The sequence below is a fragment of the Penicillium daleae genome, assembly GCF_028827525.1.
Source record: "Penicillium daleae strain IBT 16125 chromosome Unknown utg000005l_segment0_segment0, whole genome shotgun sequence".
Classification (NCBI taxonomy): Eukaryota; Fungi; Ascomycota; class Eurotiomycetes; order Eurotiales; family Aspergillaceae; genus Penicillium; species Penicillium daleae.
Genome location: NW_026623153.1, coordinates 2,647,652 through 2,667,197, shown reverse-complemented (window position 1 = coordinate 2,667,197; position 19,546 = coordinate 2,647,652). Strand labels below are relative to the sequence as shown.

Below are 19,546 nucleotides of genomic sequence, written 5' to 3'. Positions count from 1 at the left end.
TGTTGGCAGTTCCTGCTCCACAGTTTAAACTAAACGAGTCTAAATACACTAAGAAAGAAAAATTCTAGAACGATTTTGATTAGATGTATTTAACCTCGGTATTTCCCCTTTTCGGCAGGTAAACCTGCCATTGACATCTCAGACAGTAGTCGCACCAAATCACTCCCAAACATAATCAACTACAGTATTGTAAATCTAGAAGCAAAACACGTGATCGCTCATCCTCGACACCGAACCAGGTGTCTTAAATCCCAGCGTAGCAAGATTCTTCTTCGTAGCACCAATCATACCAGGCGGTCCACACAGTAGGACCTTCGTCTCAGGACCCGGAGAAGGCATATGCTCACGTAGCACTTCCACATCCACGAAGCCTCTACCATACGCCCAACCTTCTGGTGCGGTATCCAACATATACCACACTTTGAAGTTAGCAGGATACCTCCGAGCAAAGGAATCGAGTTCTTCACGCAGCAAGATGTCCGCCTCGCTGCGGTTCGCGTAGACAAGGCTGATTTGCGTGGTATTGGTATCGTTCTCGCAGATTGCCCGGATCAATTGATACATGGGTGTAATGCCAGTGCCGCCGGCGACCATACCGATATGCCGCGCGATGTCCTTGGTGTACTTCATTGCGCCCTTTGGTCCGCGGAAGGGTACTTGTTCGCCGATTTCCAGGTTGGAGAGGTATCGGCTCATTAGGCCATCCGGGTAGCATTTCACCACTAGCTCGACACGGCCGCGGTCTAGGTTGTTGGAGGTAGGTGTGTAGGAGCGGGTGACCGTGATGCCATCGACAACAGCCTTGATGGCGACGTGTTGGCCGATGGGTAGACCGAGGACCGTGTTGGGATCGGGGAGACCGAAGACGAAGCGATAGACGTTGGGGGAGAGTTGGTGCTTGGCGACGAGTGGTAGGTCTTGGTAGGTCTGTGGCTCGAGGAACCCGCGTGTGAGGTGAGGGTCAGCGCGGACGACCTTCTTGGCCTTGAGGCGTGGGGGATAACGCATGAAACCGGAGTCGATCTTTGTGAAGCGACTGGCTTGCTTGGCTGCGTAGAAACCGATGGCGCCGGCGATCAGACTGGCGGCGAGGAAGCCATTCACGAATCCGCCTCGAGGGAAATGAATGATTTCGAGCTGACGAGGAAGAAGACGGGAGATGGAGGCCAGGCCATTGTTGAAGTATGTGCTGGAGCCGCAGATATAGAGGGCTGGGATGATGGTGCCCAGAGTGCCGGCCACCACCGCCACAGTACCTATTGATGAGGCCTTTGGGATTTCCGGTGTGTTTTGTGAGATGACGCGTACCGCTTTTGGTCGCATGTATTGTTGCGCATCCTTGAGGGTGCCAATAAGATAGGGCTGCATAATCTCGCGAGCATCTTCAGAGTGGCCGACATCTTCGTAGGCTGCGGTGGCATCCTGACCAGCTACCTCAACGAGCACTTCTGCGCCACCAGGATGGTCTTGTAGATACTCGGTGATATCGAAGACTGCGTGCAATTAGTAATGAGTTTAAACAGTATCTGGTAGAGCAGCATACCTTGTCCATGAATGACAATCCAAGTATCAGTCTTGGTATTATGCGCCGCAATATCCTGCATGGAATACTCAGGCAAGACCACATCGGCCTTCCATTGAGCCTTCAGCTCTGTCTTCTCTGAAGCAGCCATTTCCAAAGCTTATGGTCAACAATAGAACAATGTCCAAGTCCAACACAACAGCGAAAGGGAAGAATAAAACAAGTCGCGCAATCACCAGCAAGACATGACCAAATCTGTACCCACTTCACTGCCAACATCTTCTCACCCTTCAACTTCCAATCAAAACAAAAGAAAATAACCACTCGGTCATCTTCCATGCATAAATGCTCCCCTTCAATGCGTATCCACCACCAAAAGACACAATTCAACCTCGGTATAATCAAAGACAACCAGGAAGAAACGGCACACCCTCCGTCGTACCCGATTTGAACAAGGTAACGGCACGCCGACCCCGAAGCCGATCCACCACGATCCCGAAAAATTACCTCCTATCGCGCCGCATTATATGTCCGATCGGGCATGGCCCCGGCCCTGCCAGGTACACGGTGGGGCGCAAAATGTGCAGACTGGACGATCATCGCTCGATTCGATGTGGATACGTGGGCCCTGCGATCGCAAATGCTGAAACTGCCGAGGCAGGCCATCAGGCTCGGAGGGCTAAGCAGATGGGTTTTGCGTGTAGTTAGTAATTATACAGGCAGGCTGATTGCCAATTGAGAAGATAGGAGTGGAGTTTGGCCGGATTGATTTGGATTGGAAATGATTATATTAGTTCGCAGGGTTTCCTTGGTGGCTGGTTTTCTTCTTTTGCTGGCTTGACGAATACACAGCCCGTCAAAATGGTTGTTAAACAATTTTATCTGCTGGGAGAGCCTAGCTCTACAGCTCGGAATGTTGAGTTTGACGAGAAACTTGATTTTGAAGGTCTGCAACATTGGATTGCTGGCCAGTTTGCCATTGTCGAGCCAAATGGTAAGTTCCACGAAGTTCTTCGTGTACAACTTTAACCACGTTCAGATTTTAAGCATGTTAAACTCAACTGCATCACTAACCAATTCTTCCAGGCATCGGCTTCCAGTCCTCAGACGCAGATCTATATAGTGTCTCTGAAGTTCTCTCCTCCACAGGCCCAATTGCCATCTCGATAGACGGCAAGCCCGTTCGCGAGATCCCTGGCCCTAAAGGCCTCCCCTTTGTGGGCAACTTCTTCGAGATCTATCCAGACCATTTGGGCAACCATCAGCGACTCTTCGATCAATATGGCCCCATCTTTCAAACCACCAACATGGGCCGCACAATCTACCACACCAACGACCCGCAATTGAGTGCAATCGTCTTTGCAGAGTCAGATTTCTTCACCAAGAAAATCAATGAAGCTCACCCTCTATACCCCATCAAGAACCAAGAAGCAGGCGTCTTCCTCGGTGATACTGATACCCCCGAATGGCGTGCCGCACACAAGTTCCTCCCACCAGCACTGGGCCCTAAGGCTGTGCGCCACTATGCGCCAACCATGCAAGCTACCGTCGAAGACGCGTTCAACGTATTCGATCAGCTTGACGAGGCGGGTGAGGCCTGGAATGTTTACCAGTACATGCTGAAACTGGGTTCGCAGGCGGTTGGTAAATTGGTGCTGGGAATTGACTTTAAGCACTTTACCAGTCCGGATGCACCTCCCCATGAGCTCGTGTATCGGATCGCCGAATCTTTGACGTTGAATAAAAAGGTTGCTGCCCGTGGTGATTGGTATGCAAAGCTGCCATTTGGTGACCCAAAGAAGCTGCGGGATGCCAGGTGGCGTATCATTGAGATGGTCAATGAGTCAATTGCGAATGCGGAGCGTGGAGGTGTCGAAGACTTGCCTTTGCAAGATGCTGCGCTAAAGGCGACGAACATGGTCGGTAAGTATACTCTATCAATACCTCCTATAAGCTCCCACCTACCAGTTCACGTTAAACTAACCAACTACCTATATACAGACTACGCAATCCGAGCAACAGACAACAAAGGCGAAAAACTCCCCAAAACCAGCCTCATGCAAGCCCTCGTCGTAGCCACCGGTGCAGGCTTCACAACAACCAGCTCCCTACTCTCCTGGCTAATCTACTCCCTCGTCAACTACAACGGCATGCAAGACCGCCTCCTCCAAGAACTCATCGACAACGACATCACCGCCGACACCCAAATCACCGCTGACCTCACCGACAAACTCACCTTCATGGACAAATTCATCAAAGAGACCCAACGCCGCCACAACCCTTCCTACCAACCCGCCCGCACAGCAAAAGTCTCCATGATCCTACCAGGCGGGTACAAACTCCCCGCCGAGTCAGTGGTTATTCCAGCCCTGCACCACGTCCACAATAATCCCGCCGTTTGGGATAATCCGGCACGATTTGACCCGGATCGTTGGGATACGGATGCGGTGCGGAATCGGCATAAGGCGGCTTATCTTCCTTTTGCGGCGGGGCCGAGAATGTGTATTGGGTTTAACTTTGCGTTGCAGGAGGTGAAGGTTTTCTTGCCGAAGTTGTTGTATCGGTATAAGTTTACGAGGGAGAATGATGGGCCGATTGAGTATGATCCGATGTTTCAGTTGATCCGGCCGAATAATCTGTATGTTCGGGCTGAGAGGCGGGTTAAATGGCCTCCTAAGACGGAGGTTTGAAGTGGGAGAGAGAAGATGGAGATGGCGATGAATGTGGATATGAGCATAGAGATGGTTTGATTCTGGTTTGAGATGGTATTATTAAATTTTCTGATTAATTTTTGGCAACTTCCAATTAATTCCACTTTGCTTCGATATTTGACGATTGTATTGGTGCTTGAGTCCCCATACTACTGATCCTTTCTGGGGATTTTGATTTTGTAATGTGTTTTGTATCACTCACGAGGTGACATAGTTCTAGTCATTGAGACTCATAGTAGATTGTTAATAGAATTCGAAGTCTATAGTTTGGCTTTTGAAAGAGACCTTTGAGGATATGGAATAGATCTCTCCAAAGTCTTCCGCACTATTGAAGTAGTGTTGTGGAATACAAATCTCGCTTTTTGTAGGTTGTGACTGAAAGATTAGTTTTAGGAAATACATGCCTTTCTATAGCCTGCTAATAGGTTATGCTCTCCCATATTCTACCCCGTTGAGATATCAGGGTCTAATGCAGTATGGCTGGTCGTTTCAGGTCTAACGCGACAATTGAAGCAGCAGACGCTTGCGAGTATGCTTGAGGCGGTAGATCCTATCCAACTAGGTCGACTATGAATGACTGCACTTGGAAATTCCCGCGCCTACGGTCAAGAAGTTTATGCGTCTATGATGATGTTAGTGTTTTCACGCCAGCAATTCTCAGGGAGTATCTATCCTACACCGTTAAGAGTGAATCCAATCGCTACGTAAGCAGTTGAATTACTCCGACCAATCAACGTGCCGGACTGACATATTTTCCCTCCTGTTCCTTTCTATTATTATCAATCACCCTACTTAAGCCTTTTCAAGTGTTAAACTGCAGCCTGTTCAAGGGTGAATGTCACTAGTTGGCTCCACTCCAAACCCACTCTGAATTTCTGACCAACCACCACACCCGCAGCTCCAAGTCCAGTCACCAACTCCGAGCCCGAGCTTATCAACTCGGACTTAACTACTCCAATTTCTTCGAGTCTGATTCTCCCCTCATCTTCATCCAACAACTCTCCACCTGGTCAACGGTCAATTCACCAGACCAGATACCCAGAGAAAAAAATGACAGAACACGACCAATCGCCCTCGCGATGCAGTCGCGTCAAGACTGCTCTATCGCATGCTCTCCACGAACTCGGCCTGGTGACAATGTACCACTCCACGCGAGACGTCAAATTCCTCTGCGCCCAGCGCTTCGTGCGGCTCTTCGCGTACGGCGGGTCTACGCTCATCCTCGCGTCATACCTATCGGCCATTGGGGTTACGGATGACCGAATTGGTCTGTTTATGACACTTACGCTGGTCGGGGATGTGGTGATTAGTTTTTTCCTGACGCTCTTCGCGGACGCGATGGGTCGGAAGGCGGTGTTGGCGTTGGGATCCGCGCTGATGGCGGCGAGTGGCGTTGTTTTTGCGATGTCGGGGAATTACTGGGTGCTTCTTGCGGCGGCGGTGTTTGGTGTTATTAGTCCGAGGTGAGTCTTCTGCTTCATTTTGATGTTTTTTTATTTTCTTGCTTTCGAGTTGGTCGTGGGTGTTGTTGAGGTTGTGTCCGTGATGTTGGTTGTGTCGGTGCGAAGTCCGATGATTTAGTATAGCCCCCCGCTGATCCTATCTGCCACTAGTGGAAACGAGATTGGACCCTTCCGTGCTGTGGAGGAGTCAACTCTTGCTCATCTCACCCCACATGAGAAATTGCCTGATGTCTTTGCGTGGTACTCCTTGGTTGGCACTGCAGGCACCGCCCTCGGCCAGTTGATCTGCGGGTGGATAATCAGCTCACTGCAGAACCTGCACGGATGGGCTTTTATTCCATCTTGCAGGATCATTTTCTTCGTGTATGCGGGCGTTGGTCTCGTCAAGCTTATCCTCACGCTCGCACTAACCCACGAAGTCGAGACGGCTGAGAAGCAGCGGGCACGTGGGCAGCAGAATGGTGAAACGCAGCCATTACTGGCTGATGCTGCGCCCGTGGAGCAGGAGGCTGCACAGAAGAAGAAATCCTTGTTCTCATCTATCGAGAAGGATCTGTGGTCGCTGGTGATTCGGTTGTTCATTCTGTTCGGCCTCGACTCGTTTGCATCGGGTCTGGCGTCGCTGTAAGTCAACACGTTGGAAAGGCTGCAAATGTGACATTGCTAATCTGAATAGCTCTTGGATGACATACTTCTTCCACCGCAAGTTCAGCTTGCCCGAGGGTGAGCTCGGCACCATCTTCTTCGTGACGAGCTCCATCTCTGCAGCATCGATGCTAGTCGCTTCCTCAATCGCCAAGCGCATCGGCAATGTGAAGGTTTGCATCCCTCACCCCATCGTACATTCACGATTCGCGCATTGATTCACCACTAATCTCCATCCAGACAATGGTATTCACACACTTGCCCTCGGCAATCTGTCTCGCCCTCATCTCCGTCCCCAACAGTCTCCCCATAGCACTAACATTCCTGGTCCTCCGCGCCTGTTCCCAAAACATGGACGTAGCACCACGCTCCGCCTTCCTCGCCGCAGCACTGCCCTCCGACAAGCGCACCGCCATCATGGGCGCTGTCAATGTGGTCAAAACGACCAGTCAGAGTCTAGGCCCTCTTCTTACGGGCATTCTTGCGCGGAATAACATGTTTGGCGTGTCGTTTATCATCGCTGGTTGTCTAAAGGTTACTTATGATTTGGGTATGTTGGTGAGTTTTGCGGGGAAGGAGGCGGAGAAGAGGAAGCAGGCTGCGCGGGAGGCTGGGGCGGATGAGGAGGAGAATCGGTAGATTGGGGGAAAAGATGGAGATGTGCGCTGGTACAGTACTTCCGGAAATTGGTGTCACTACCTACACTCTCTTTGACTGTTTCTGGAAAGCTATGCCAAGATCCACTAGTCTATATTAAGGACAGTCTAGGAGTTTTAATGCTCCTGTATATAATCGATACAGAATACGGTTTCTTACTATACATATCGTATGATGCTATGTCTCGTAACTGTGTGGCCAGTTATTAGTAACTTGATCTTTTGAGATCAGTATAGAATCTCCTTTTCACCTGGGCCCTTCTTTATAAAGAGATTAGAAAATAGAGGAAGGAATGGAAATCAAATTCATTAACATCTGTTATACACGAAATCCTATGAAGGAAACTCGCCCTGATGCGTGTCCTAGGGCAAGTATACTACTATTAATCGCGGAACAGGTAGGCCGAGACTCTATCGGAATTCATACAGTAGTACCCTTTTACTGTCTATTACTGTCTAATGTTATCCACTGCTTTTGCTCGATGAAGATCTCTATATTGAGATGAGGCGAATTAGGAGTATGACTGATCAATAATCCTGCCGATCCAACTCCGGCCTGCCCGGGTTGTCCCTTGGGTGACTATCCCGCAAAGGGTAGCTACTGCGCCCCAGGCATCTTCTCGAGGTCCACCAGGTCAAGCAAGCATCTCCAGTACACTGTATAAACTGAGATATGAATTTGCTCTCGGACTAGTCTATTGTGGAAGTGAGAGCGCGCACACGGAATATAGTTACTCCTGTTCTTATCTTCCAATTACGAAGTAATAGGCCACGACTTCCCATGGCTAGCCAGTATTTCGTATTCGGAGTAACAAATGCGTCGACCCGCTAACTCCGAATGCACTTACTTTATTCTAATCTCAAACTAGGTCATCCCAAATATAATGTATAAAAGGAAGGCAGATTGGTCGTAAGTGAAAGTAGAACCGCACACTCCCGCGATATATTTGATTTATTCTCATCAATCCGAAGGCATATCAGAGCAACATGTCGAATGCCCGTAAGCTCATCTTGATCACTGGTGGAACTGGTTTCATCGGAAACCACACAGTTTCACAGTTCCTCTTGAACGGGTATCGAGTTCGAGCGACAGTCCGAAACCAGGATAGCTGCGACCGGTTCCTCTCTATCCATTGGAGACACCGGGATTCGCTGGAAACGCTGATCGTCGCTGATATCACAAGACCCGGGGCCTTTGATGCGGCCGTCAAAGATGTTGATGGAATTGTGCATATGGCCTCTCCATTCACCTACAAGATCACCGACAATGAGAAAGATTTGATCGTACCAGCCATCAACGGTACAAAAGGGATCTTGCAAAGTACGGTTTCCTTTGCGCCGAAGGTCAAGCGAGTTGTTTTGACTTCTTCGTTTGCCTCAATTGCCGACTTTTCGAAGGGTCTACGACCGGGACACGTGTATGAGGAATCGCAGTGGAGTCCTCTGACCTACCAGGCGACGAAAGATGACAAGAGAGGCCTTGCCTATGCGTAAGTCGAAAGTCTCTGTGTTCAAAATTACTGACGATTTGCTAACAAATTGAACAGAGGCAGCAAAAAGCTCGCGGAAGAAGCAGCTTGGCAGTTCGTGGAAACTTCGCCCGGCGTGAATTTCTCTCTCGCAACCATTAATCCGACCATGGTATACGGCCCAGCATTCCCTGGATCAGCAGGCCTCAAGCATCTAGGTCAATCTATGTCAGAGATATATGCGCTCATGGATGCATCTCTGAATGAAGTTCCACCGACCATGTTGCCTGCCTTCGTGGATGTTAGGGATGTTGCGAGAGCCCACCTTCTGGCATTCGAGACAGACAATCCACAAAGATTCCTTATCTCAGGAGGGGACTTTGACAAGCAGAAGGTCTGTGATCTGCTCCGAGATCAGATACCCGAACTGAAGAGTCGGGTGCCTGTCGGAAACCCAGGGAAGCCAAGCATAGGTGAGCACTACGAGGTCGACTGTTCCCGAGCTCGGAGCATCCTTGGCATTGAGTTCCGGCCCTTTAATGAGACCTTCTTGGATATGGGTCACGCTTTTTTGGAGATGGAGAATGCCGAAAAAGAGTCCTCTCTTTGAACAAGGTTGTCTGAAAGGGCACCAGAAACTGTGTTTTTTTTTCAACACCTAGCTCTGTAATTGTCAAATGTCCCCTTTGATTTAGATTGGATAGTTAGTTCTTACTTCTAATCGATACTTGTATTTGCCTCTTACATCGTTCGGATGCTTAAAATTTCGCACATTCCTCCTTTGAGATAAGAACATTTGACATTTTATCTGCCTACACAACAAATACAAAATGTGACTCTAAGCCGGGCTTGAAAGGTACCCACAAGTATACCAAGGAACAAAGGACATACTAACAAAGTTTTAATTTATCTAGTGTTGAAGATAAAAAAGACAAACACTGGAGTACTAGAGCCAGAATATAGAGTAACATGGGCCCATCTACATTTGATCCCTAATTGAAGTCTCCACACTCAAATACGCCCCTTCGAGAAGGAAGATACCCACTGCTTGACCGTCATAAGCTGGTCTGCAATCACGGGCCAAATCAGATTGACTGCTGCATTTTCCAACTCGATCGAAAATGCCGCAGTTGCATCGGTCCTGATTCAAAAGTTAGCAGCCTCGTCACAAGATCTTCAGCCTTTAATATCGGAAGTAGATTGAAACTCACATCAAAGTGACATGGAAGCCACTATTCAAACAGAAGGAATTCTTAGTTAAGTATCCAGTCAAAAAGTCGGTTAGGTGAAGAATACTCACATTTCACGAGCAGCACGAGCAGTAGACTCCACACATGTGTTGGTGGTTAAGCCTGCCAACACAATGTGAGTAATGTCATGCTGTCGGAGTTGATACTCCAGGTCGGTGTTCGCAAAGGAACTGGCGTTATATGAATTAGTATCGTTCTCTAAATAAGAGAATGACTCGAATAGGACTAGTCTTCCAATACTCACCTGCTGTTCCAGTGTCGAGAGACAACTACATCACCATTGCTAGGCTGGGGTTCCAGTTCTTTCAGAATCTGGCCACCAAACTCTTCGGAAAAGGCCGCATTCTGTTTAATTCGAATCTGCGACGGATTCATGTGGTTCCAGCCTGAGTAAGTTCCATCCTTGGTGATCTGATGAAGACCATAGAAGATAGGAATGCGGGCTTCTCTGGCGCCGGCAACCAGCTCCTTCATATTTTTGAGAGAGTTGGACGACTCCAAACTAGCCTTGACGAGGGGATACAACTTTCCATCGGGGTGGAGAAAGTCATTGAGCGGATCAATAAGGACGACGGCAGTACGAGGATTCATGGTTGCAAACGATTAAAAAGATTATTTGATGCTAGGCAAGTTAAACCACTGTACCTGGTCTGCACTTTTATATCCTATCCCTCAATGGTTGATTTATAAGACCATCGGTGTTTGGTATTTGATGATTGAGAGTTGAAGGGAATTATTATTCAACAAAAAGGAAGACTCCCAGATTACGTATGACTTGTGTGGAGGAAACGCCAGAAATATTGATCTTTGGGGCGCTGTGACTTCCGTTTTGGGACTAGGGTGGCGAACGGGCGGAATCCTCGGGTAGCCGTGGACAGCGCAGCTCAAACAATCAGTGTACGTGGATTGCTTCTTGAAATTTACTCCGAACACATATTTGGCAGTCACTGAGCGCGTTCTTGAAAAGGAGTGGCCCGCATTGGAGACTCTCAGGTTGTCTGCTAGTCGCCAGGTCGCGCCATGCCGCTTTACCCGGGAGCTTCTCAAGGATGCGATGAATGCCGCCGACGCCGCAAGAAGGTATGGATATTGTTCCGTTGTTCGAGTGATACTCTTGGACTCTGTCTTAATACTGAAAAAAAAAAAAGTGTGATCTTAACAAACCTGAATGTCTTCGGTGCTGCAAGGCTGGCATCAAGTGTAGCGGCCCAAAAGATTCACGGACATTCATCAATCGGAACGCTGCAAATCTGACCCAACAAAGTGATAAAAAAGCGCTACTCTACGCATTACAAAATAGAAGAAAGTCAAAGTCAACCGCCGTCGACTTTGAGAGCTCAAGTAGCTCAGATGATTCTCCATCTCGAAGAACTACACTAGTTGCCACTAAGCCAAGTCCACCCGCTGATATAATTTCCACTGATTTTCCTGGGCGTTCGACGTTCTTAGCATTGATTAAAGACTTTAAACCTGCTCCCATTGGGGGTATCTTCAGCGGTGATAGAATATTGCGAGACGACCCCATTTATTCGAGCGCAGCTTTGTGCATTCGGGCTCTACTGCCGCTCACATCTTTGGGGATTGACTCGCTCGATTTACCTATCTTCAGTCTCCTCACGACTTATATGGGCAACTTGAAAAATGACATAAAGCTAGCACAACTCGCACAGTCATCGTACACGTCCGCTTTGAACAAGTCGCGTCCATATATCCAGCAGGCCATAGAGAATGGCCAACGCGGTGCTCATCCAAAGGCCAACCTTGAATTGATCTTGCTACTAGCTATAGCTTTTCTGGCATTTGAGGTGAGAAATTGGTCCACAAATGAAAATGAATATTTACTTCTTTTCCTGACCGCTGTTTCCAGTTCGTGAACGAAAATGAATACTCAGAAGCAGCCCTTTCGGTCCACATCGGTGGTGTGTTAAGCATCTTAGAGCTCTATGGGCCGTGCAATTTCTCTTCACCACAGATGCGACAAGCTTTTAGTGGATTCAGGGGGATCTTTGTACGCCTTCAGTATTCACTGCTCTTGCTTTCACTGACGATCCTACAGCTTTCTGTTAGACTTAACAAACATACCCCAACATTCCTAGCAGAGTCAGATTGGATACACCTCCCATTTCTGAATATTTCGAAGACCAGAATGGAGCTTCTTCACGATATTGCGTTGCAGATGCCATGGCTCTTTTACCAAACAGGTCGATGGTTTCATGAACTTGATAATTCTGCTTCCAACGATTCCAACCGCCGAGAAATCTCAGGCTCTCCGAACCAAAATCTAGAAACCGCTCTCTCGCTTTTAAATGATTATTGGGGGGTCTTTGATCAATTGGAAGAGTGGGAAAGCAACTGGAAAGCTTCCGAACGAGGCCCCCTATATTGGCATTCTGATATCCCAATGCCCAGCAAGTTGATCGACGTCGACTCAGTTTGCATACCTTCATTCCCAACTGAAGCCTACCAAGTTCGCTTCGCAAATACCCAAAAGGCAGGACTTGCTGTTACCTTCTGGTCCTTTCGTCTGGAACTTCTCATGGGAATGATCAAACTCCAGCGAAGCTTATTTGGCACACAGGTTGAATCTTTGGAAAAGAACCTGGCCATGGCGGAAGAAACAGCTTGTTTGATTCTGCAAACGGCACCATACCTTACATGTTGTTTCGAGGGTTCAGTGGCTTCAAAGGCACCCCTTCGAACTATAACGAGATACCTTGAGCTGAGAGCTTTGGAGCAAGACTTCGATTCACCGTCAGCTAGCATTTGAGCGTGGAACGGCTATCTCATTCTCAGCCTCTATGAAAATTCACTGTGGATCACGAGATATGCTCTCCATGACAACACAACGCCGTAAGGAGGATAAGTTTAGCACAGTTATGAAGCTGTCATCCAAGATTCTAAAATATTTATCATCTTTCGTAATGTTTGATAACTGGTGGCAGTCAGATAGCTGTCTAGATAATACAGATAATAAAAAAAAAGGCCTAGTGTGTAGAATTATCCGGTATTCTACAGTAAAATGCCTAGACACCGGTCGTGTACTTGAGCCATGCTCGAGGTAGCATAGCATTTCTAAGCACAAGGGTTTGAGAAACAATGAAAGAGTGTCAGTGGTGACACCGATTTCCGGAAGTACTGTAAGTTGTGCACTGTCATTTCTGTATCATATGATATAGAACTCGGCTCGTGGGGTGCAGAATGATGGTCGTACCACAGGCCGGTCTCCTCGCGCGAGCATGGAAATTACCGGGGATTGGACCAAAAAGATTCGACCTGATAATCGGGTCAACATCGTTAGAATTACAACAGAATCTATGCTATGAAGTTCCGCTATACGCATCTACACTCTTGAGGGCTGTTTTGAAGAGAATGCCTTGCTATACGGCGTCAAAGCTACCGGAACGAGATCATCTTGAATAAATATTGCTCAACGTATTGTAATTGGTTTACTGGTCATATCGACCTTCAATCTCCCAATTCTAGTAGTTCTATTTTCCTTCTAGTTTGCCTTGGGTGTCCGTATCTTATTAGTTTGGGTGAGATAGGATGAAGTGTTAAGGCCTGCTTGAGTAAGCCAGAGTCGGAAAGATCCCCGATGATGCCATTTTGGGGCTGTATGTTCTTACTAATGTCAAAAAAGACAATACACAGCTTTCTATTGATAAAAAAGCAGTTTCAGATGGTGATCAGCCCTGAAATGAAGATCGTGTTCTTGTTCATTTCCAGTTCTCTAAATACATCTAACCATATGCACACCGCGACCATTTCTATCTGACAGGCCTAGACAATATTAATCATGTAGAGGCTCAGCACTACAGTGGCGCCGCAAAAGTCTGTGACCCCCTAAAGTATCGCGCTAATATTCTGCTGGCAACTAGCATCCGCACCACTCAAAAACTAGTATTAATGGGCGGTATGTCCCCTATAAGGAGGCGGTGAAGAAAGATACTTTGGGGTGTCACAGACTTTTGCGGCACCACTGTACGGAGTAGTTAGTTAACTATCCAGTTACAGTAATATACTTAGAGATAAGCAGCCGTGCCAAGCATTTACCCTGTACCCGATTCCACCAATCCGCGTTGGAGACGATGTACGTTTGCGGAGTTGTACATATTGGGGCAATGCCAGCCGAGCAGGAGAGACCCTTTAAAAGTATAAGCATCGCCAACGTCCACCCAGGAATTGATTTCCTTTCTATCCCAACCCACGGAACAAATTCTGATCCACTCAAAAAGTGACGCAATCCTCTTTTGTGTCCTAACAACAGTATTCACCCGCCGGAAATAAGCTTTTACTGTCGTGTCGCACTGTTCCAACTTTAGGCAACCGCTTTTCCCCCAAAAGGCTTACCAGCCCATCACACCAACCACAAGCCTCGCCTCCTCTAGAGTTACCAGCCCGTTGAGGTTCAGGCAAAACTCAAACTGCTGTGTAGTGTGTCCAAATCCGCAATGCCGTGCGACCCCACTAGCTCATTCATATAAACCCCGGTCGCCCGAATCGACGGGAGGCTTTAGCAATCAAGCTTCGACGCACTTCTTGGCTTGGTCGTTATGGCTATTCAAGGGTCCGCCGTCTGCCAGTCCAGCCTGGATGCTGCGTCTGAACCGGCTGGATCGGTTTCGCAGGGGATCTCTGAAGAGGAAGATGTCTATCTTTTGCATGATTATGATCCGGAGGGTCAAGGGCAGGGTCGGGAGTGTGGACAGAGTATCTTGGATACGAACACTCGTGAGAAACCCAGCGCCGGATCTAGGAGGAAGAGGTCATTGGGATCGCGACTGTTCCCGTGGAGATGTGCGCATATGCAAAGCGAGTCGAAGCCCTGGCCGAAGAGAGCGCTCTTTTGTCGGGTTGTGAAACGGCCGTTTTGGATTCTGGTTGCTATTTTGTACGTTGCCTTACACATCCCGGTATAGCACTCAATGCTAATTGTATACAGCGGCCTCGTGAGCATCATCTCCTTTGCATGGGACAGTATTCTCTCCGTCCTCGCCGACAGCCGCGACGCAGGCATCTTCCCCGGCCAACGGCCCTCGCTCTTCTCAGACTGGCTCACGCACGGTGTAGTCCCTATCGCCTGTCACTCACACAACGACTATTGGCGGCGGGTTCCGCTATTCTCTGCTCTAGCAGTAGGCTGCACCAGCGTGGAAGCCGATATCTGGCTAGACGGTGACGAGTTACGAGTCGGACACACGATGCGCACTGTACTCCCGAATCAGTCACTGCGCAGTCTATACATCGACCCGCTCCTCGATATTCTGGAGCAGCATAATCCTGCCAGCAATATCTCAATATCAGAGACAGAATCATCAATTGAAATAAAAGATATCGCTCCGGTCGGCATCTTCGTCACAGAACCCAATCAAACCCTGGTCCTACTCATCGACTTTAAATCATCCCCCGAACTCCTCTGGCCCATCCTCATGAACCACCTCGAACCTCTCCGCCGAAAGGGCTATCTCACACACTTCGACGGGTCAACCCTCATCCAACGCCCAATCACGGTCGTAGCAACAGGCAGTGCACCCTTCCACCTTATCCAAGCGAGCACCACATACCGTGACATCTTCTACGATGCACCCCTCGACAAACTCGCCCCAAGCCCTTCAGAAGTCGAATTCCAATCAAACACAGATTCCGACTCTACCTCTGAATTCGACTCGCCATACACAAAATACAACAGCTACTACGCCTCCGTCGATTTCCACGCCAGCATCGGCTCCCTCCCGCTAGGTCGCCTATCACAGGACCAAATAGCTAAAGTGCGGGCTCAGATTGCGGCTGCGCATGACCGGGGTCTCAAAGTGAGGTATTGGGGGACACCTGGGTGGCCGGTCGGATTAAGGAATTCTGTGTGGAAGGTGTTAGTAAGAGAGGGTGTTGATATGTTGAATGTGGATAATTTGAGGGCGGCGAGTAGAGTGGATTGGAGCGTGAAGGGGTGGTGGGGGTGATAGCTAGAGATGGCTGGTTTTATTTCTTTGTATACTTTTGAATCAAAAGCGGTCTTGCATTGTCAGGGTTTCTGAAGTAGCTTAATGATTGATGCCTTTCTCTGATTCCACTCGATGGTTCTATCGCGATAGCTCACAGCCTTTTAGGACCCTCTGTTGATCATCTCCTCCAAGGTCACTCAAGGTTGCCACTCCCACTCCGCTCCGTCAAGATCAAGCAACCTATGCATCATAGAGCCCACTTTATCCTCCAAGAAGCGCAGCATCCCAAGTAACGGACATTTACCAGGTACTGCCCTCATAGCCACCAGCACGCTAAAGGGCCCAGGCACTCCAAGCTCGTTATCCGAATAACGAATTAGGTATGCGTATCGGATCTCTAAGTGTTCGAACAACCCCATATTAAAGATACTGTCGAAAAGAAGCGTGATGTAGATTGTGCCTACCTTCGTCTGTCTGGTCCATGGCTGTGAGAAGGTCGATAGGGTAGCCTCGAAATGCTACCTTGGCGTTTGCTGCGGTTATGCATTAGCAAGACTTTCCGGCTAAAGTGGTATAGAGACCCCGGGTTTTGGTACGAACCCAGGATCTGTTCCCGAATCAGGTACACTTCAATCGGGTTCTGGTCGATAGCCTTTTCTATGCTATCGAGATAGCCGCTACCAGCCATTGTTTTGTTCAACCCAAAGAGTCTTGATGTAGGCTGGTGGGGTGTTGAAAGGTTGTGAGCTGGCTGATGCGGTGGAGTTGTAAGTATGAATGAGGATGCAGTGCAGGAGTTTACCAGGGAGAAGATAAAGAAGGAGTATTGTGGGAGTTTAAAGAAGTGGAAGATGGGTTGCTGGGTTATCTGAATGTTTGTCGTTTAGAGTCGCTTTAGCAAACAATGTCTACTGTACTGTAGCTTTAAGCATAATTACTGAATTAACTCAATATATCAGAAAATAACCGTAGTATATTCGTCAAAGCATAAGCCAATAATGCTGCGTACTGAGAAGTTCTGGCCTAGCTATTACATTGTATAGGATTGCCTGATTGCCTTGTGTCTCCTATATCCACTAAATCCGCAGCAATTTTCTGCTCAGTTCCCCTAGCCCCCTTCACTTTTTCTGACCCTCATTCCTTAAGAGAGGCTGAGGCATCTCTATTTCTCTAGCAATCTGCTAGAAAATATTCAGAGCAAGTCCCCAAGGCGGCAATATACGGGGAAATTCCTGGAATATTCTATCAGGAGTAGGTAGAAGACATTCTTTGTTCACTGCTTATACTCGTATATTGAATCGAGAAATTCAAGGTCAAGCTTAATATACTTTCTCATTCCTCTTCTCTGGTAACAGTTTCAAGGATTATGATTGTAGCTATATCAATCTATGTACTCAATATTAGTACCTCGTCTACCCTAGCTTTGTTACGTGCGCAACTTATATCAATCCTGGTCGTATCAGAATATAGCGTTCCAACATCCTAGATCTTTTGTCCTCTTTGGTTAGCAGTTATAGACGCTAGGTATATACTGCAGTACTTCATTAATCATAGCTTTCTAGTTCTTTCGTAAGCTTTCATGAGATCCCCCGCCAGTTCAATTCCTCGAACCCAAATCACTAAATCAGATATTCATATTAGTAAATTCCGTTATAGGTTATACGTTCCTAGCATAATACTACAAACGCAGTATAAACCATGAGAAACCGAGTATCCGTGTTCTTATATCCGAAATATAGACTACCAACACAAATTCCCAATTCGATCCATTATACCAAATATCGTCTCAACAAAACTCATCGCTTAAAGAACCATCTTAAAGTTCGGGTTCCGGTCATCATTACATCCTGCGTATTTATCGTACTTTCCATTCTTCTTGTCACGGTTCACTTTGGCGCAGTACAGCACGTTCAATAAGATCCTATCAGCGGGATTGATGTTAGTATCATACTAGGGTTTAAGTCGGACAAAGAGTAATGATGAACTCACATGAACCATGCAAACACCAGCAATCCTAGGATGATAGTATGTCCGCGGTGGAAATTCGGACCATCACGCGCCGGATAGTTAAACGCTGCGAGAAAGAACACCTTTATTAGCATTTTGCGCGGCACATAAGTGAGATATCGATTGTTTGAGGCCAACATACTCGCAACAAATCCTCCACAATTCGCGATCGCCAGCTGCAACGCAGACGTAGTCGCCCTCTTATAATGACCAGCGGAATTGTTCGACATCCACACCAGGATACAAGGAACACTGGCATATTGGCCCGTAGCCATGAGGAAGGTCATTCCATACTGGATATGCGGATTGTGGACGTTGGCGATGACGGCGTAGCCGACAATGGCGATGGGGAGGGTGAAGAGCATTATCGTGCCTCGGAGGCGGAGGCGGTCGGAGACGATTGCTACGATAACTATAGAAAGTTAGGTTTAGATGGACTTTTTAAAATTGAGGTGGGGGTGGGTGATTACCTGTGATTACGGCTGCAACGGCGTACGGGATGACGGTCCATAGTTGGACTTCGTTGGCATCTTTGGCAAAGCCGAGGTTTTGGATGATGGTTGGGAGCTATATTGTCTTAGAAATTCTTGTGTTTCGAATATGAGAATAGGGGGAAGGGACGTACGAAAAGACCGAAAGAGTACAGTCCAGAGAGAATGGCAAAGTAGGCTGAGGCGGAGAACCACATTTGTGGCTCCAGGATACCCCGACGGACTTCGGACCATTTAAATGCTTCCTGTTCGGCAGCCAGGGTTCTAGGATGTATTAGCTGAGGCTCACTTAAGGGAGATGGTTAATCCTCTTACCCATCCGGTGAATGGGGGTTATCCAGCAGCAGTCTCTCCCGACCAAAGTCTTTCTCCTCCTGGGTCAAAAAGGACGCAGACTCCAAGGAGTTAGGGAGAAATGCGAAGCTCAAAGCACCGCATACAAAGGTCTAAGTTCGTCAGTCATGGTCCACAATGTCTCTGAAAGTAGGCAAGCATACCAGCAGTCCTTCAATGATAAGAATCCATCGCCAGCCGTCCAGTCCACCACGTGTACCAATTTCTGCAAGTCCACGGGCAAGTAGACCTAGTCGAATCAGCTTCGTGCCTCAAAAGTAATGCGACTCGCTACTTACCACCAAAGGCACCCGACAAGGACGCAGCAGTGTAAAATAGACCAATGCGCAGCGCCAGGTCTCCACGTCGATAGAAACTGGACAAATATAGAACCTATAATCCGTCAGAAAACGTCCAATATAAGAAGATTTCTATTGCATACCATGCCAGGGAGCAATCCACCCTCGGCAATTCCTAGCAGCGCCCGCACGGCGACAAAGCCTGCATAGTTCTGGACAAACCCAAGACACATGGTGATAATACCCCACAGCGCGGTCAAAAAGGGCAGCCACAGCTTTGGGGAGGCTTTTTTGAGAACGAGATTACTCGGCAGTTCGCTGTAGGTTCGGGTCAGCTCTGATTATGGTTCGAACTGGACTGGACACTTTGAACGGCTCACCTGCAGACATAAGTGAGATAGAAGACCGTCAGACCGATGTCGTATTGATGATCGGTGATCTTCAGGTCTTTCTCCAGACCAATGATCTTGGCATTTCCAACATTTGTACGGTCGAGGAAGGAGCAGAGGAAAAGTAGTGCTAGCATGGGCAAGATCCTGGAAGCCGATTAGGGGCTGCTGGACTTTTCGCATCCTCATCCTCCACGGAGACAACTCACCGAGTATCCAACTTGAGCAGAAGCCGCCGTGTAAGCTTCTGCTGATGCTCATAATTGCCAAAGCGATTGAGTTCGGTGTGCTTGGTCTCCTCCACTTCCATAACGCCGGGTTTAGGCTCCATAATCATCAATGCGTGATGGACCTCCGTCGAGTGCTGAC

The 19,546-nt window shown here is 48.0% G+C and overlaps 7 protein-coding genes across 7 annotated transcripts; 4 read left to right on the top strand and 3 right to left on the bottom strand.

Moving 5' to 3' along the window:
* Nucleotides 1-195: 195 nt before the first annotated feature.
* N7458_005169 (putative cytochrome b5 reductase) lies at nt 196-1,673 on the bottom strand (the record flags this gene model as incomplete). The annotated part of the gene is made up of 2 exons (XM_056908551.1): nt 196-1,493; nt 1,544-1,673. The coding sequence occupies 2 exons, from the start codon at nt 1,671-1,673 to the stop codon at nt 196-198; spliced, it is 1,428 nt and encodes a 475-aa protein (XP_056767169.1).
* A 710-nt stretch (nt 1,674-2,383) lies between these two features.
* On the top strand, nt 2,384-4,212 carry N7458_005168 (cytochrome P450; the record flags this gene model as incomplete). The annotated part of the gene is made up of 3 exons (XM_056908550.1): nt 2,384-2,516; nt 2,609-3,445; nt 3,524-4,212. 3 exons carry the CDS (start codon nt 2,384-2,386, stop codon nt 4,210-4,212), a joined length of 1,659 nt encoding a protein of 552 aa, XP_056767168.1.
* A 1,071-nt stretch (nt 4,213-5,283) lies between these two features.
* N7458_005167 (putative MFS transporter) lies at nt 5,284-6,980 on the top strand (the record flags this gene model as incomplete). Its single annotated transcript, XM_056908549.1, has 4 exons — nt 5,284-5,696; nt 5,847-6,320; nt 6,373-6,514; nt 6,582-6,980. 4 exons carry the CDS (start codon nt 5,284-5,286, stop codon nt 6,978-6,980), a joined length of 1,428 nt encoding a protein of 475 aa, XP_056767167.1.
* A 1,004-nt stretch (nt 6,981-7,984) lies between these two features.
* N7458_005166 (SDR family oxidoreductase) lies at nt 7,985-9,076 on the top strand (the record flags this gene model as incomplete). The annotated part of the gene is made up of 2 exons (XM_056908548.1): nt 7,985-8,487; nt 8,545-9,076. The coding sequence occupies 2 exons, from the start codon at nt 7,985-7,987 to the stop codon at nt 9,074-9,076; spliced, it is 1,035 nt and encodes a 344-aa protein (XP_056767166.1).
* A 401-nt stretch (nt 9,077-9,477) lies between these two features.
* Nucleotides 9,478-10,307, bottom strand: N7458_005165 (cysteine hydrolase family protein; the record flags this gene model as incomplete). The annotated part of the gene is made up of 4 exons (XM_056908547.1): nt 9,478-9,607; nt 9,678-9,698; nt 9,767-9,886; nt 9,961-10,307. The coding sequence occupies 4 exons, from the start codon at nt 10,305-10,307 to the stop codon at nt 9,478-9,480; spliced, it is 618 nt and encodes a 205-aa protein (XP_056767165.1).
* Nucleotides 10,308-14,269: 3,962 nt separating this feature from the next.
* N7458_005164 (phosphatidylinositol-specific phospholipase C/glycerophosphodiester phosphodiesterase family protein) lies at nt 14,270-15,676 on the top strand (the record flags this gene model as incomplete). The annotated part of the gene is made up of 2 exons (XM_056908546.1): nt 14,270-14,607; nt 14,659-15,676. The coding sequence occupies 2 exons, from the start codon at nt 14,270-14,272 to the stop codon at nt 15,674-15,676; spliced, it is 1,356 nt and encodes a 451-aa protein (XP_056767164.1).
* A 1,785-nt stretch (nt 15,677-17,461) lies between these two features.
* Nucleotides 17,462-19,508, bottom strand: N7458_005163 (uncharacterized protein; the record flags this gene model as incomplete). Its single annotated transcript, XM_056908545.1, has 11 exons — nt 17,462-17,579; nt 17,648-17,732; nt 17,808-18,077; nt 18,136-18,232; nt 18,291-18,420; nt 18,472-18,602; nt 18,654-18,739; nt 18,789-18,882; nt 18,932-19,106; nt 19,169-19,324; nt 19,387-19,508. 11 exons carry the CDS (start codon nt 19,506-19,508, stop codon nt 17,462-17,464), a joined length of 1,464 nt encoding a protein of 487 aa, XP_056767163.1.
* Between the last annotated feature and the right edge of the window lie 38 nt (nt 19,509-19,546).